The following is a 17,521-nucleotide window of genomic DNA, read 5'->3' as shown; positions in this document are numbered from 1 at the left end:
TACTTCTACTTATGGTACTACTTCTCTACTAGTTAGTACTATTATTACAATCTCTCAAACAACTACGCCCCGCCCAGGCTTCAGACGGACGGTTTTTTCCGGCATGGGTGTTCTAATGCTAGTGCACAGAATGAGAAAACGGGGCCCGCGCACTCACGACGACATAGTTGGCCAGCACCCGGACGGCGACCCTGGTGTTCCAGAGCTCTACGGCTCGAGGAGTGTCGAAGCACGAGTCGAAGAAATGCACCACGCCCACCAGATGGCAGCTCAGCTCGCACTTCTGGGCCGTGGACACCTGCGGGCACCGCCATTTTTGAAGCCAGTTCTCCCAGAAGCTCTCTCGAGGGAGCATGCTGTCTCCGAATTGCGTTCACGGAACATCGGCGGAAACTAAGGCGGCGTTTGAACTCAGCAGCTGTTGCCCGGCAGTTAACTAAGAGCTGTTAACGGCTGTAACGTAACAGTCGGGCAGCTACGTCCTCCAGTTTAACTGAGAAAAAAAAATGCATAATTTATTCTATCCTTCAACTCAAAAAGCGCATGCATAAGGGGGGATGCATGACAAGCAAATCTGACAACAAAACAACATAGAAAGCAATTTACAGCACAATAGACCGCATTGGAATGCAAAAAAAAACACACACACACACACACACACGAAAATTTTAGTTACCCAAAAGCGCGATTCTTCAGAATCATTTATGGTAACAATTGATTCAGGAAGCTTGTTCTAGGTTTTTGCCTATACGATTAACGTAGTTGGGAAAAACCTGTGGGTACGAAGGGGAGAAAACATTTCGAGAGATCCATTCTTAGCATCCGTGGTAAACAACTGTTTGGCCTCCGCCAACAGTTATTGCATTGCCTTAATATCTGAGTTCTATGTGGACGTGGCAATGATCATTGCCTCCTATTTGTGCTTTGGCGCGGTACGTGCTACCTACCTGACCAGGCTTTCTTGCGCCCGAGCGTCGGCGCCCGAGAGCCGTTCAAGAACAGCGCCTTGCAGAACATGATAGGCGAATCTCTTAATCGCGATCCGAAACTACGTTGCTAACTTACTATAAGCGTACAGCCATTTCGCGCACATTTTATTGCGAGTCAAAAAGGCGAGGAAAAGGCAATGCAAGTCCGCGGCTTACATCGGCCGGATGAAAGAAGACGATGGCGTCGTTCGGGTCGTCTTCTTCCTTAGTGCACAGGTCTCGGTCGTACACGATGAGCAGCCGGTCTTCGAGGCTGCGAAAAAGAAAACGAAAATATGAGGTATGTCAGTCACTTTGAAACAAAAACCGTGAACTAAAGAAGAAGCGTGGAGATTAGATTGTGCCATTTTTATATGGTGAAGAAGAAGAAGAAGAAGATTAAGCATTTATTTAGCTGCGGAAGAGTGGAAGAGGCTGGCGTGGAGCTGCGCTGATTGCATGTCAATAGGCGGTCTTTGGCCCGGAATGGGCGCAGCTGGAGTGATTCACTGTGGTGTTAAGAGCAGAAAGCCAAAGTGCGAAAAGTGTTGCTCTATATACCGGGTGTCCCAGGTAAAAGTAACCAAGATTTCAGAAAAGTCGGAGTCTCCTCGACGGATGAAACTAATTCAGTGCTGTTAAGAGTCGCATGACCAAGTGAATAGTATCTTTTTCGTTCTGGAAACTTAATTAGCAAAGACTAATTATCTGACTTTTTAAGTATTGGCGTCTGGAATAAAGCATCAGGGCATGCGTAATTGGTCGCGTTGAAAAACAGCCGGCTGGAATGTTTGCGCCGAGGTTCCGTTTACGTAGCTTTTCTCACAAGCCCTAAAAGAAAGCCCCCACCTTATAAGTGCTACTTCAGCGTCCCAAGACGTGTCTCAGAGAAGAAAATTCATTTTTCTCCGGACAGCTGCCCCCGACGGGACATTGCGTGTGTACTGGGCGAGATATATGCGACAACAGCTATTCTATTTCGTGGGCTTTATTTTAAGGCCGGTAATTAAAGCTGCGTAAATGGTACATTCGTGAAAGCCTTTCAGCCATCTCTTTTTCAAGACTATATACAACTCTGACGCCTTTTTTTTTTCTAAAGTCGGTATTTTTTTAATTGGCAGTTAGTATTCAGTAATTTATTAAATTTGGAGAGCAAAAATATACTCCAGACTACAGGTCACGTGGCTTTCAACAGCACTCAGTCAGTTGGTGTTATTTGGCTAGGACACTCGGCCTTTTTTACAACCTTGATTGCTTTAGCTCGATCTTTCCAATGAGGGCTACCTGGGCGTCACTATACTGCTCGCAGGACCGTTGTGTGCATTTGGCGTGAGCATGACAGAAGCTGTAGCGGAAGCGGTTTGCGAGATTTCAGAAGGGAGGAGTTTCGATATTTGCGAGTAGTCGATGGGAACGTTTGTATATCTAAGTGGACGAAGTGGCGGTGCTCACCTGTGTTTCTCGCCAGCCGTCTTGTTCATCTTCAAGAGGTCCGAAGTCGCAGGGCTCTCGCTTGGCTCCAGGCGACGGCCGTGCTTCCGCCGGTGCAGGATGTCCCACTTCCAGGGTACCGCAAGAGTGGCCACGGCGTCCTCCACTAGTCACGGAAAGCACGGGGAAGGATGATACGATGAGTGACATCCATGCACCCGGTGAAATGACCGGGTGTCGTGCCCTGAATTGTTGCACAGTATAGTTTCCCTAGGAAACGTGTCACCGTCGTGGCAGACGTACAGATGACTGAAGAGGCTTTCGCAGTGCGGATGCCACGATAAAGCTTAGTTTCTTGGCAGTACAGCTACGAGCCGTAAGCCGTGCCCCACACGTCTTTGCACGATCTCAAAGTCTGGCCGTACATGAAGCTAGTGAAAAAATTCAGCTTTTTTTGTGAATTCCGTGCTTCGAATACTGCTGTGGGCACTTGTAAACATGTTCAAGGCCTCCGTGCCGCTACAGACTACTCAGCTGGCTTAAGTTCTTGCATTTTTTGTGAAATCCGGAAATCACTCTCCAGTCCTCTTCTGTCGCGGATTATTTGACTTTTTCTCTTGCACTCTGTACCATGGTCCCCTTCCACCCACCCTGCGGTGAAGCCCAACATGAAGCTACGAATTTCGAACTGGAGGTCCTAACCCTTCAAGGAAAACGGCAGCGCAAAGGAACGAGAACGACATCGAAGAAGCACAGACCGTAGCACAAGCGTCCCCGTTTCTTTTGCGCGGTCATTTTCCACGATGATTGACCGACTAGACTGCACAAAGATATTAATGGCAGTACAACTCCCCTCAGTAAAGACGAATATGCCTATATGAGAGCAAAAAAGGGAATAAACGGACCTTTTTCGCACTCCCTTTTATAAAACAGAAAGCGTTAGATGACGACTTACTCCCTTTTAGCTTCTTTCTGTTTAGAGTTTACTGTGGCTATCTGTGTTCAGTGGTGGTTCAGTGAAAGTGGCAACTATGCGTGACGTCATCATTGTATTAATCACTTCGAAAACCAGCTAACGCATGATCTCTCGTCGTACCCTGGGGATAAGCGGCTGTGTTTTTATTGCTTTTTATGACGAATGTTTATTTCGGAAAAGTAGCAAACGAGAAAATCTTCGGGTAACATTTATTTCTTCAGTTTATCAAAATTCCTTAACCATCGAGGTAAGATCGAATGCCGTCCAGATTCTATCGCAAAGAATTCACTACGTAGCTATTCACGTTGATGTGGCGAACGTCAACCTCGCAGGCCAAAACGGTCTTTCTGTAGACGTGAGATCTCGCAGAGTTGGAAGGGTTTTGTCAAGCGATTGTTTAGTTTCATACTGCTCAAGAGTCAGCCGTCTATGAAGACGCATTGTATACTACATGGCAGTATAAAGTTCAGAAGTGGTGGTGCACAGGTTGCGAACACGACTGCAAGAAGCTTACTGAAAGCAGAGCTGCGCAGATCCAAAGGCAAAAAAGGATGGAACCAGCGGAACACAGACGCAAGACAAGAAAAAGGAGGTACACACACCAGCGATGTGGTGTGTGTACCTCCTTTTTCTTGTCCTGCGTCTGTGTTCCGCTGGTTCCACCCTGACAACATTATGAACCAACTAGCCCAGCAATTTACGCTCCTGAGCAAAAAAGGAATAGGTGTGAGACAGTGTGCTGAAGCAGAGGCTTCGCAATTTCTTTCGTAGTCAAGTTTCTCATATTCCGAGTTACCTCAAAAAAAAAAAAAAAAAAAGAAAGGCAGGCGTTTAGTGTAAAATCTAAAATTATGAAGCAGCACCTGCCATAAACGCTGGTGCTGTATACAAGGACATTGTACAAGGACATTTCAGTTCAAGGACATTGTACTAACGAGATATCTTACCAAGAGTTTGGCGGAACACGAATAAAGCTGCTCACAGTGTGAACAAATTCTTTTTCAGGATAAAAAAAATGCTCGAATAAACATTATAACAATTAGGTGAACGCAACATCAGCATTAAATGCCTCAGCATTTGTGTTCACCACAACTTCTTCGGCCTTTCTCGACGACGGCAGCCGACTCGAAAATTTGTCCATGTTAACAAAAACAAAACGTGATCAAAGAGAGACACATTTAAAGCACCCTGTACGTTTGTCCTAATTATTCATGAATTTTATCTAAGAAGTTTCCGGCTGCACTTGTGGGCACCTACATGCACAAACCAAAACGAGGCCGCGTTTCGATGGTAGCAAGTTGGGTTACACAGCATCTGAATGTCTTATAGTAGCTGTGCCACCGCGGCGGGTATAGGTGAGCTCAACTGAGTGAGGCTAGGCAAAAGTCAAATGATGGTTTATGGTGAAACCTAACCATGAGACAGAACAGTGGGAAGGAGTACCTATAGCAAACAATATACCTATACCGCGAACTAAGCGCGGCACCTGCACCTCAGCGCACCACTTATCGCGCTCTCATATTTATTTCATCATTAAACCGGCTACCTACATATGCTTAGCGCAGGACTGAAGAATACTAGTAGCTTACGGTTGCTCGAGCTAAATTCATAGTTCTTCTATGGGAACAAGTTGGCAAAAACATTGAATCACTCTATGGAATGATTAAAAAGGAATGACGGCACCGATGGTAGGCTCTGTCATTTGGTTTGCAAAGAATCTGCAATGCTGAGAAGCTCATGTTACGAGCACAGGGATCTCATGGGACAAGCACAGGGTTACTCACGGACGTACTGGACGGTGGCGAGGGTAACAAAAAGCAACAGTTCAGTAGTTCAGAAGATTGACGCGCTGGCAAGCTTGGAAGAGGCACGCGGACAACCCAGGCGCATCATCGACGCATGCAGCCCATTGCTTGGACGCTATGCAACCTCTCCCGCAAGACACACCTTCACCTCCCCGCGCATGACGGCTGTTACGTACCGAATGACATGTTGTGTAGAAACCTGTGCCCCATGGCTCCTGATGTGTGCGCGCGTACGCGGTCAAGACTACAACCAGAGCAGTGTTATTACGCGGCTGGCACGTCCGACCGGTCCGCCGTCGCCCGACGCATAGGCAAACACGTCGAGAGAGTCGCGCCCCTGTCACCGGACGGCAGACGCGGTGGAACGGGCGATAAGACTACGCCGAATTATCTAATCGCCGGCTTCTGTTGTTTAATTGTCTCCCCCTGCCAAGAGCATGCGCGCACACGCGAACGGCCTCAAATCCGACGCTATACCCGATTGCGATGGGCAGAGGAGCTTCGTGTGTGTACGCGTGTGTGTGTGTTTGGACGTTGGGATGTTGTGGTCAAGTGAAAGGCACAGAACTCTTCAACCGCCCTCTATTGAGATAGAAACACAGAGCACCGATAAGACTCTAATAATCCTGCACAGCATATTAAACCTCGGTTCTGGTGGACTGCGATGGAAAATAAACATTCTTGCCACGGAAATTATACAAGGTACGCGTCCGAAAAATTATGAAATTACAACCCTCAGGACCAACTGGGCAATATGTTTAGAGCGAAGTGATTAAAAGCAAAATATATAAAAATCGACAAACAACAATGTTGAGCTAACTGTGAGGAAGCTATTATATACAGCTCCTAGGAGTAGAGATTATATTGGTGTGTCATGTGGCACAAGTCAAATGCGTGGTGTCATATATGAGGAAACGGGAGCTTCGTAGTTACTACGAAGCTCCCGTAATAATTTGCTCAGGCAAACGATACTCCAGAAATGAATCTTGCTATAGTTGCATTATCTTCAGCTGCAGTCACTTCTTTCCGGCTAAAGAACAAAAAAAAAAAGGTTCTTGTTGTCACCAAACGCCGCTTACCCTTTCAGTTGAGAAGGTATGCATAAAAACCCTCCTGCTAAAGCGACGGAGTGCGTCTGCACTGCGCTGGAAAAAGTAACCGATGGCTGTGAGATCACATGCTTCAATGGCCGCCGTCCTCGCTAAGGCAAACAGAAGAGCTATCAGCCAGCAACCACGGCACGTTGTGCAGTTGGCCCCCGTTTCTTTATTTTTTTACAAAGCAGCAGTGTTTTGCCTTTAGCAAACAACCGCATTTGTTCCGTTTCGATGGTTGTCTCCTTCCTTGCTGCTAACTGCGGCCCTTTTGGTTTCTATGAGCAGAAGGTGCAGTTGAGGAAAAGCTTGTTTAAGCTCGAATGCGTCTGATTGCCAGTGAACGTTCCTTGCCAGCGAAGTCATTTCGGTTGCTTCGGTTAGCAGTCGACTTGACTCTGTGCAGTGCCCGTCAGGAACTTTACTCATTCATCTATACAGTACTGTGGAATGCAATATTAATTTGTACGAGGTTCCGTTGGCGCAGCCAGTCATTGATTTTTCGAGGTAGTGGCGCAGGAATACGCCTTGAGTTTGGAAAAAAAGGTTCGCTGAGAAAGTGTACGCTTTGTCTCGGGGTCAACAGAGTCTCAATAAGGGGGGACGACCTAGTGTCGAACCCCAACGCTCCCTGGATTCCTGTGCGTATCGCAACGCAGAGGATGTGATAGCCAACAAGAAAACGACAACAAAGGAACGAATACACGACGCTATACTGACTTGAAACGCGGACAGCGAGAAGAATTAAACAACATGAAGTCTTTTCGATCGCCATGTTGTAAGTCTGCCTCGTGCCGTGTGTTCCTTTGTTGTTTTGTTACAACTTACAACTTACTTGATGTTTTCTTACAACTAGCTCATTACAGACCTTTGTTGAAATTAGAGAAGTACAGGTGAAATATTGAGCTGGCGCTAATAGGTATCAGAGGTGATCTCACCTTTGATCTGAGGGGCGTTGAAGCTGATTTTAATCACGATTAAAAGCGACGAAAGGAGAGCAAGCCACTGATCAGCGAACAGTACAAACCGAGAATACATTGTCCACACTTGCTAAGCCCCACCGCAAAAGAGGTCGCGCGCTCTAATAAAGATACAGCTCCGCAGCCTATCGCGACTAATATTCCTGGAAAAAAAGGAGTGACCGCGATTTTGTTAGCTAACAGTCGTCGCTCATTTGATACAGTGAGCCAAAACGACTTACGCCGTGTAGTCGCAGCCATCGTCGAGTATTCCGCAATATACCGGGCCTTGCCTTTCATGCGATAACGATACCGGGCTTACCTCTCGATATAAGGGCATCTCGTACGTCAACAAAGCTGCGCCTCAATTTCACTGTACGGCGTCAAGCGTTGCCTTTCTTCACTCCTCCTTCGGCCATTTTTTTTTTCATTATCGTTGTAGAAAAATATATAATTAATTTTAAAAGGAACAGTAATTACAGCCAGCTACCTGTTTGGTCGGTGATTATTCTGTCTTGTTCATGTTCGTCTTTACTAGCTGATTCAACGAGGATTTTGCATCGAGTGCGAGTACTGTGAATGCGGAATAGAGCTGATTCTTGGGTACACTCTAAACTCAAATACACCTATGATGGATGTGAAAAGGGTATAAGCTGTCCTCTAGCGCATTCTCTTTTATAAAAGATAGTACGCTAGAGGACAGCCTACTCCCTTTTTTACTACTTTTTGTTTATAGTGTACGTGGCTGTACAATCGTTGACTAACATTTACCGGATGCAGGTTTGCTCCATCCGCTGGAACCATACCATTTGGGTGGAGGCAAAGCAGAAGAAAATTTGTCTCCCTGAGCTCGCATCCCGTAAACCTTTGTCCAAGGTTGCACATTTCGACAAGATCATACATCTGTGACTTCTCGTGCTATATGTAATACTTCGTAAAAATTCTAAGGCGGTCGCGAAATACGAATCGACCACTGAGTGTTACTTTCAGTTATCAAGTCCCGTCCGCCACTCCCGTAATCTCCCCTTCTGTAACACTTGCGCATATCCTACGATTCTCGAGACAAGCGTTTTGAGTGACTTTTCGGCGGCCTAAGCTGGCACTTGATCTTCGCGTAAAATCCCGACGCACCAGATACAGTGCCTCCATCTTTCCTGACAGCCGAATAAACAAGCCTCCGCGCGATGCTTGCGAGCCGGCGTCTGAAGAGCTTGGTTCCCGCGTTTGCACAGCTACAGATGCGGGGATGCGTTCGAGTGGGTTCGAGATAAGTTGGCTCCTTTACTAAACACTCGGCGGTGTAGCTGCTCCCACAACGTCTCCCACATCTTCAAGCTGGAGGAGGAGCTGGAACGCACTATAGTGACGATGCATACAGGCTCATCCGACGCTAGTGGTAGAGGCGTAGACACGAGCGCAAGCATTTTGTGCTTGCTCCTAGATTATTCTTCGGACTTAAATATGCTCTTTTTTTTTTCACTGGCGTGTTTTGTATGCCTCTTCCTTCCTTCCTTCCTTCCTTCCTTCCTTCCTTCCTTCCTTCCTTCCTTCCTTCCTTCCTTCCTTCCTTCCTTCCTTCCTTCCTTCCTTCCTTCTGTCTCTCTTCCTTCCTTCTTTCTCTCTCTCTTTCTTTCTCTCTTCCTCTCTCACTTTCTTTCTTTCTCTCTTCCTTCCTTCCTTCCTTCCTTCTTTCTTTCCTTCCTTCCTTCTTTCCTTCCTTCCTTCCTTCCTTCCTTCTTTCTGTCTCTCTTCCTTCCTTCTTTCTCTCTCTCTTTCTTTCTCTCTTCCTTTCTCACTTTCTTTCTTTCTCTCTTCCTGCCTTCCTTCTTTCCTTCCTTCCTTCTTTCTGTCTCTCTTCCTTCCTTCTTTCTCTCTCTCTTTCTTTCTCTCTTCCTTTCTCACTTTCTTTCTTTCTCTCTTCCTTCCTTCCTTCTTTCCTTCCTTCCGTCCTTCTTTTTCCTCCTTCATTCCTTTCTCTCTCCCTTTCTTCTTTCTCTCTCTTTCCTTCCTTCTTTATTCATTCCTTTCTCTCTTCTTTCCTTCTTTCTCTTTCTTTCCTTCCTTCTTTCTAGCGAAAAATGTTACTGCTATCTACCGCATTTTATGCTTTCAGCGGCTGATAAATTGCAAAAGGGTGGAAAATCGGGCGAGCAATTGCGGATTCATGTTATCGAGACACCACAAGGGCGAGGACGGAGACGTAGAAAGACAGAACAAGTGCTCAATATCAACTGACAAAAATTTATTGGGACACGCATTATATACAAAAGAGAAAACAAAACAACGTCTCCGCTGTTCTCTCCGTTGCGTCTTCGTCCTCGTCCTTGTGGTGCCCCGATAACATGGCTGAAAAATTACCGTGATGACGAAACGCACTGATGTGTTCTGCCCCGAAGGAAGAATTTGGAAGGTCACATACGGACAGCAGGCACAGTTTTTGCAATGTAAATGTTTCAGCTTACAAATGGAAGCCGAGGTGAAGCAGCCAGAGGCGGCGGGTCACACAAACGGTGATCACGGAGGCAATACATGCCAGCTTGATCATGAAGTCATTTCATGTCTTATCGCGTGACGAATTTAGTGCTGCTAGTTTTTTAAACCATCTTGAAAGTCTTTTCACAGCGGCAGCTGCTAGCCGCTTAGTCCGCTAGATGGGGTAAGGCGTCACTCGTGTGTAAAGCGGCTTTACTCGTGTGACCTTTCACCACCACGTGATCACTCACGCGTGACCTCTGACCACCACAGTTGCCGAAGCAGTATCCTTGTTTTGCTCTCTCGCCTCCGGTTCCATTTCTCGGCAGTCCGCTGTCGTCAGTCGTTACTGCATCTCGCGATCCGAAATGTGCGCTCGGTAGTGGGCATGTTCCAAGAGTATTCGCTATGTATGAGAAAAAAAAAATGTCTCGCGTTTTTATAATGGTGATCTGTTTCCACGATGCTCCATTCGCCCAGTCATCGTGCCTATAGACATATGGCAAGGTACAGTCTTTGCCAAAAGTAACCGGGGCACAGGTGGTTTGTTTCTTAGCCGCGTAGCGAAGCACACACGGCAGCCCTTAATCCTTGTCATCACATTCTGACACCTTTCGGTCTTTAGGAGTGCCGTAAAGGTTCCGTTGTGCGGTTAATCTGTTGCTCGGTTACTTTTGGCAAAGGGGTACGTGACCCCGCTAAAGAAAGCGAGTACCTTTAACACCGACGAGCTGCAAGCTGTGACGGTCAGCGCGAACTTCGGCATGAGCGCAGTACAATGTCGAAGAGCTTCGCCGGTGTGCAGTTCCCTCTATTATAAAAGTGAAAGTTTGAGCATTATGAGTGACAAACTCACTTTTCCCTGCTTTCTAGATAGCTTTCCACTTAAAATAACCAAAAGTCGTGTTCAACTCTTTTTGTGTAAGTTGCTTGTTCTCTTTCATATTGAAGGGACCACCCTTCGATTTCAAGAACGACACATCGCGCTTCCGGCGACAATTCGTTCAGTATGTGATATTCAACAAGGCACCAACGCTTATTGTGTCATGTTGTGTAATGTGTATTTGCGTCGACGTGTTCGTGTGTCCATGACTTGTGTTCACTGTGCTTAGCGTTTCGCAAGGCCTTCAAGACACTACGAAATCCAAGAGCTCAGGGCCTGTGCTCGTAACAGCGGCTGAATCGAAGATGAAAAGCTCTGTGTCCCCTATAAGGGCTAACTATGATTATAAAGATGGAAGGTGTCCTGGATCCAGCCTTGCCGGAACCGCAGGCGGAATAGGAGAGGAAAGAGACCTGTAGCTTTGTATGCGTAGGTAGGCAGTTGGTCTGCCTGCAGGTCACTTACTAAAAGCTTTGTATCCTCAACGGAAACGTAAAAGCCCCATTTGATAAACCTTACGTTCTATACGATTCACTCAACCTAATGGGCACGCTTGATTTCGGTGAGTACCAACTGGGAGTTCATCGATAAAAGACCTGGCTGCTGAGTGAATGATCTGAATCGCCATCTGCGCCGACAACCGCTCAATATATGAATTGCACCGCTTCTATATTTCCTATTTTCCAGATAAAACTCCGGTCGACCAGTGAAAAACAAAAGTGGCCGTGAATTGTGTCCATGCAAATCTCTTGCCTCTGATGCAACGCTGAGTAAATCATCCATCTGGGTTGGACACTCATTGCGTTCCACTCAGATAACTTGCACAATGCTGCTCAAATACGCGTTCGAAACGTATACGATACGTCCTGCGCGGTGAAGAAAAAACAAACAAAAACTGATCGTAATCTGTGCTCATGACCTTGAGATAGCGGCCACCGCGCACATTCGGACAATATCCCTTGCACAAGCCGTGAAAGCTTCGGAGCAAGTTTCAACCAGAAGGACCCATCGCTTTTTCCCAGCCGCCGCCAATCGCACGAGGAGGACTCGATATCGGGGATTTACGCAGTTGTGATATGCGGCGTCGCCTCGTGGCCCCGTCATCGAAAAGGCGCGGGCTGGCGCAACGGAAGCGTCAACAACGACCGACAATCGATGGCGATCGGCGTTGAGCGCGGGATTGACATAGGCGCTGGTTCTCGCTGTCAAGAATCTGCTCTTCAGTACACACTCGAACAAATCGTCTTGCACCCAGCTGTGGCCACTTGCAGCTTGGGGCACTCCCCGTGGCACGCTGGAAGGAGACGTAGAGATAGCAGCGTGATGTGCCCATTGTTTGCTCTACTGTTCCATTTCTCCTATATAAACCTTCGGCTTGCAACAAGGGTCAGCTGCCACGGTCGCCACTCAGAAGAAAGATTTCGTCTTGGAGATTGGCGGTGGCTCCATCAAGGTGTTTTCCACTCTCTGAAGGCAACTGCGTATGTAGAAGCGATGGAAGCGACTCCTGGAAAAATCCCCGTGGCCTAGGAGACAAATGTTACTCTTGGAGGCCGCCGTGGTGCCTATGGGGAAGTTGTCTCGGACGTTGCAGTCGCGCAGTGCAATGTCCGATAGCGCGCATTCTGACCGACCCCATTACAGCGCAGTTCAGTGCATGAAGGTTTAAACGACGATAAATGACGTACGAGGGGCGTTCAGTAATCTATCTACCTAAGCGGGATAGAATAAGGTAGTGAGCGAGTGCAAGCAAGTCTGTGCGTAGACGGACATGTCACTCTTGAGGTGACGCGTATGAAGTCCCTGCTCAGAGAGATTCCAGCCATCAAAATGACAGCAGTCAAGTGAACCTGCGCTTGAATGTGAAAGGAAACTGCTAGATTCGGAGGGGTTAACGGTCAGTTATAGTTCTTTAACCATAACGATAAGAAACAAGAGGAGGTCATTGAACATATTGTTACGTGACGGCAAGCCGATGAAGACAGGACCAACATGGCGTGTTCGCCAAATGCAGCCGGTACAGCCAGCGATGACAGCGCCGCCCACCGGCAGGCAGCAGCCACCATTAAGGCTGGTTATAAATATTCATTCAGAACGACGCCTTGACATCGCCGCTATGGTGCAGTGGATTAGAGGCACGTGTTGTGCATGGAATGTCGCCCGTTCGACTCCGCTCTCTGTACTGTAATTTTATTGTTTTATTTTATTTCATTTTTTATTTTTTTCACCTTTTAGGTCGCAAATCATGATGCTTAGTGGCATATAACGCCGTTTAAGATTTTCAAAACATTTTCTGCATACTTTTACACAGATTATTCAGAGCGCTGGAATATCACTTTTGAATTAAAACAAAATATTACATGGTCAGTAACAATAAGGTTGGTACAGACTTTTAAGCATTATTTAGGGAACAATTATCCCTTTTAGGTAAGCCGTTGTGACAATCTTCAGTCACCATGATCAATTCACCGTGGTTTCAAGCCTTGTGGCTGTACAGGCTGCAGTTGGCGAATACGCGACCACATGACCAGTGGCGATGGAATAATTTAATGGCGGCGGGCTTAGCGCGAGCGCTCCGTGCCGCGCCACTGCCCACTTTGTCGTCTTCTAGTGAGTGACAATATATATATTGGCAGTGTATGAAGAGTCTGCCCCATTTTACTATAAAGTGAAATTTTGTAGTAAATGATTTAAGCGGCGAAGAGAGTCGATTGAAGATGGCGCTACACTGGGCGTCATGCGGAAGAGACTTAGGATGAAATGTATCAGAAAGAGGAAAGTTTGATTTTTACAGACAGGCAAATGATGGCGTCAAGATTAGCGGAAGGGACAAGCATCTCAGAAGGTACATTGAATAGGTTGGGGCAACCGAAAAGGAAATAAAAATAATAGGTCTCAGAAGGTACAGTCAGAACCACTGTTGATGGAAAGCTAGACATGTCAAAAGTCAGCCTAAGATGAATCCTAAGAACCCTTTCCAAAAGGGCACTGGCAGCCAATGCTGCCAAGAGCATTTAGACCTGCAGAAGGACGACCACGTACATTTTTTTTTTTCAACGTTTGATGACTGCGGCCAGGACCTTGTTGTACCACACAAACCCAAATAGCACCTATGCAGTGGTAGGAGAAGACTTACCTTTGTGCTAAAAAGTTAAGGGTTGAAAAACCTGCTGCAGAAGTCATCGCAGCAGTTTTCTGGGACGAGAATGAACTTCTGCGTTTAGAGTCCATGCCACAAAAGACTATCATAACTGGAGAGACCTGTGCTAACCAATCACTACTTTGTGGGAGGCCATCAAAGAAAAGAGGCGAGCAAAGCTCTCAGCAGGCGCGTTGCTTCCTCATGAGAACGCACCAGAACACGTCTGCAAAAACTCAAGCTGCTATTCGTCAATACGAGTTCCAAAGGGTAACTCACGCACTCTGCAGTCCAGGCGATAACTCCATCGGTTTGCTTTTTATTGCGACATCTGAACTAATTTCTTCGGGGCCAAGATCGAAACGTCGAGTCGAATAAATATGTTTCCTTTAACGAAGCGTATACTTCGCTATATATATATATATATATATATATATATATATATATATATATATATATATATATATATATATATATATATATATATATTGTAAAGAGGAAGATGAGCAGCGGCGGCCGCCGCTCCGCTAGCGCGCGGCGCGAGATCGCTGGCTGGATGACCGAAGCTCGGACCGGCATTTTGGCTAGCTGTCGCTAAGTTATTTTCCCCGGAAATCCTGCTACAATTTATATATATATATATATATATATATATATATATATATATGTCTCCCACTAGAGGTGATTGCCGCCCAGGAAACTATGCGTACCCATCTCCGCCATGTTCTTCAAGGGAAGAAGCACTTCCTGCACCGTGTCCACCTAACTCACAGCAACTCTAGCTTTGGCCACGCAGTGCAGCTCTTGCCCATCCCTACTAATAATCAGCCACAGAAACTACTACCTCTGGCCTTTCCTCCATGGACACTCTCTCCTCTAAAGGTGAAGAAGTTTGTTCCAGGTGTGAATGCAAAGAGCCGCATGCCACAGGCAGCGCTTCTGCAAACTACTCTCGCCTACTTAACGGAGGAATATAGGCAGCACACCCATATCTTCACCGATGGTTCAACTACTAAAGAAACCTCTTCTTGTGGCCTTTATGTGCCCTCAACAAACCATGCCCTTTCTTACCGGCTGCAGCGGAAGACATACATCCTCTACGACAGCTGAGCTGAGGCGGTTTTCGAATCAGCTAATTTTTTAGGGTTTTGAAGTAGTGTCATTGCTGATCACGTCTGTGAAATTATTTTTTAGATTTTGGCCAAAACAGTGGCGCAATCACCAATTAAAAACGCGATGTTCAAATCTCCCGATTTCGATTTTCTCGCGCATGAGAGGCGTGTCACCATTCCGAAGAAGCGCCTCTTTTAAAAGTAGAAACATGCTCTCTTAACCCATGAAGAAACCTTACAGAGGCTCAAGCATGTGTCGCTCTCCTCAGCTTAGGTGTGGCCAGACCAACTGAGACGTGCTCACCAAGGCTCGGTTAGTGATTTTATACTCGGTTCGACGTGTCCAAGTAAGGAAGCAAGCAGAGCAAAGCACAATAAAGCAAAGCAAGCAAGCAAGCATCGAAGCTCTTCATATGCGGCATCTCGTTTAATCGTAGCTAAGCAATTAAAATGAAAGCGTTCGACGTTGATTTCGGATGCAGATTTATGAGAGAAATGAATGCCAACCGAGTTTTTGCAAGAAAACACCGCAACCTTACTCGGTTTCTTCATCAAGTTGCGGCAGCGGGCGAGTTGCAGCTAGCTTGGCTTTTAAACACACATATAGTTGGCAACTACTTCACTGAACCTAAACTGCAAATCTAGGAAGGGCGAACGTTTCCGAGGCAGCGATTAATATTTTCTGGCATCTGCTGAACGCGCCATGAGTGAAGCAGCAGCCTTGTGCACGTATTTGGCTTGGTTTCCAGCGCACTATGATTGCGTCACTATCTTGTGGTCACATGCCTCGCGGTGCTTGGCCACTGCGCTTCGCTAATTTTGACACCAACTTTGTGCTCCTTCATCGTTTCCTTGAAATACTTTCTTGCCCCAACCTGCAACGCCGGGTACTGAGAACAGGATTTTTTGTACACAGTGCTTTGGGCCGTTTCTTTAGGATGACGCTCTTCCGGGCGAGCCAGGAGGCGTCCGGTGGTGGTAATTGACTTGAGTATTGTTCGCACCCCTTCCTTTCCGAGAATACGAGCCGAGGTTGTGCTGGCACCTTTTACGCATGGTCTGCAACGCGCCTTTGACGCTGGCGTATGCTTGGGCTAGGCGTAGAATTTTTTGCTTGTGTCTTTTTTGGTTTCAGGCGATACGTGGAATGAGCAAACTGTAGTATCCTTTTCTTCGGAGGTCAGTAAAAAAAAATAGTCGCCGTATTCGCTTTTACAACGACACGGAAAGCTGCGATCTGCACTCAAAGCAGCGCCGGATCCGCATCGGCAGCTTCTCCAGTCCTCAAAGTGACGTCACGACCTCTCTTGACCAATCACGGGCGGCGGCGCTCCGCGCGGCGTGCCCCGCGGCACAGGCCGCATATTTCGGCTAAAAAAGGCAATTCGCGCTTGTTTTTGCCTTATTTGGATGCGATATTCCAGTATACAGCATTAAAAACTATAGGATGCCGCTGCCAGCCCGATTTTCAAAAAAAGTGCTTCAGTCTCCCTTTAAGGAAGCTGTTTCTTACATCCTGCGCCGAACCGCCGGCCGTTGGTTTATCTTCACCGATTCAAAAGCATCTCTGTAGATCCTGGCCAACCTGCTGAAGAAAACGAATCACCAGCCAGTTTCCCTGGACATCGGATATCTACATCATTTAGCTATTGCCGCAGGCCACTGCATAACATTTCAGTGGGTACCTGCTCACTGTGGCATTCAGGCTAATGAAAAAGCAGATGAAGCAGCCCGTAAGGGCCATCAACATCGGAGATACATTCGAACTTTTTTCACGAAATCTGATGCGTCCCAAATGGCTAAAAGTTTTGCTTCCGAAGAAACGTATCGGCTTTGGAGTTTGCCGACACATCAGTACCAGTTTCTTCACTCAATCGACCCACATCTTAGATCAAGACTCTCACCCAGAATTCCTCGACATCTGGAAACACTTTATCATCGACTTCGTCTGAATGCTGCATATATACAAACGGCTTACGATACCGTTTTAGACAAATGAACAGTCCGCACTGTGACAACTGTGCTGTGGAACATATCTTGCTTGAGTGCCCTGCGTATGATAACGAGCGTGCGTACTATGAACATTGCATGCAGAAGCTCTGCCCAGTGCCCCTAACAATGGACAAAGTTTTAGGTTCCTTAGCCTGCCTTAGGCAATAGAGACTTGCAATGAACTTTCTATTCACATATTTAAAAGACATTGGACATCTCGATAAGCTTTAAATTCACTTGCACGTTACCTTCATGCATTCTTCATGCAGTGACCTTCGTCAGCCCATTTGACGGACTATGCACTCGATCATTCCATAGGTTGCATCAATACTCGCCATTGCATCCTTAGTACCCATTTCATGGCCGCATTTTGTCTTCGTTTTTTTTTTTACCTCTTCCACACTGCTCTCCTTCTGTCTTTATCTCCCAGATTCCCCTCCCTACGCAGAGTAGCATGCCAGCGATTTTTAAACGCCGGCTAAATTCTCTGCTCTTCATTAAAGAGTCTCTCTCTCTCTCTCTCTCTCTCTCTCTCTCAGCACGGAACTCAAGGTAGCTGGAAAGTCTCTAGACTGCAGCGATACACTCAAGCGTTGCAGCGTGCGGGCGACTTCGCTTCGCCTCACGATCACGGACTGCCTCACGTAGAAATAGGGCACCAGACCAGACGGCGTCACTGTTCTTCCCCTA

At 46.7% G+C, this 17,521-nt stretch overlaps 1 protein-coding gene across 6 annotated transcripts in view; it reads right to left on the bottom strand.

Moving 5' to 3' along the window:
* Positions 1–17,521, bottom strand: part of HPS4 (Hermansky-Pudlak syndrome 4 protein) — a 69,193-nt gene that overhangs the window by 11,525 nt on the left and 40,147 nt on the right. For 4 of the 6 annotated variants that reach the window (XM_089574754.1, XM_089574753.1, XM_089574755.1 and 1 more), the window contains exons 2-4: positions 2,421–2,565; positions 1,146–1,242; positions 158–298 (exon numbers count right to left, since the gene is read on the bottom strand). In XM_089574754.1, the coding sequence (XP_089430880.1) occupies positions 158–298; positions 1,146–1,242; positions 2,421–2,565 (383 nt within the window). Of the gene's footprint in view, positions 1–157; positions 299–1,145; positions 1,243–2,420; positions 2,566–5,159; positions 5,305–5,356; positions 5,513–17,521 lie in introns of those variants that run through there. The other 2 variants (XM_089574756.1, XM_089574758.1) reach the window with 2 other exon arrangements.

The sequence above is a fragment of the Amblyomma mixtum genome, chromosome 2 (genome assembly GCF_055824585.1).
Source record: "Amblyomma mixtum isolate Tamu chromosome 2, ASM5582458v1, whole genome shotgun sequence".
In the NCBI taxonomy this organism is placed as follows: Eukaryota; Metazoa; Arthropoda; class Arachnida; order Ixodida; family Ixodidae; genus Amblyomma; species Amblyomma mixtum.
This window is presented reverse-complemented; position numbering and strand designations above follow the sequence as displayed.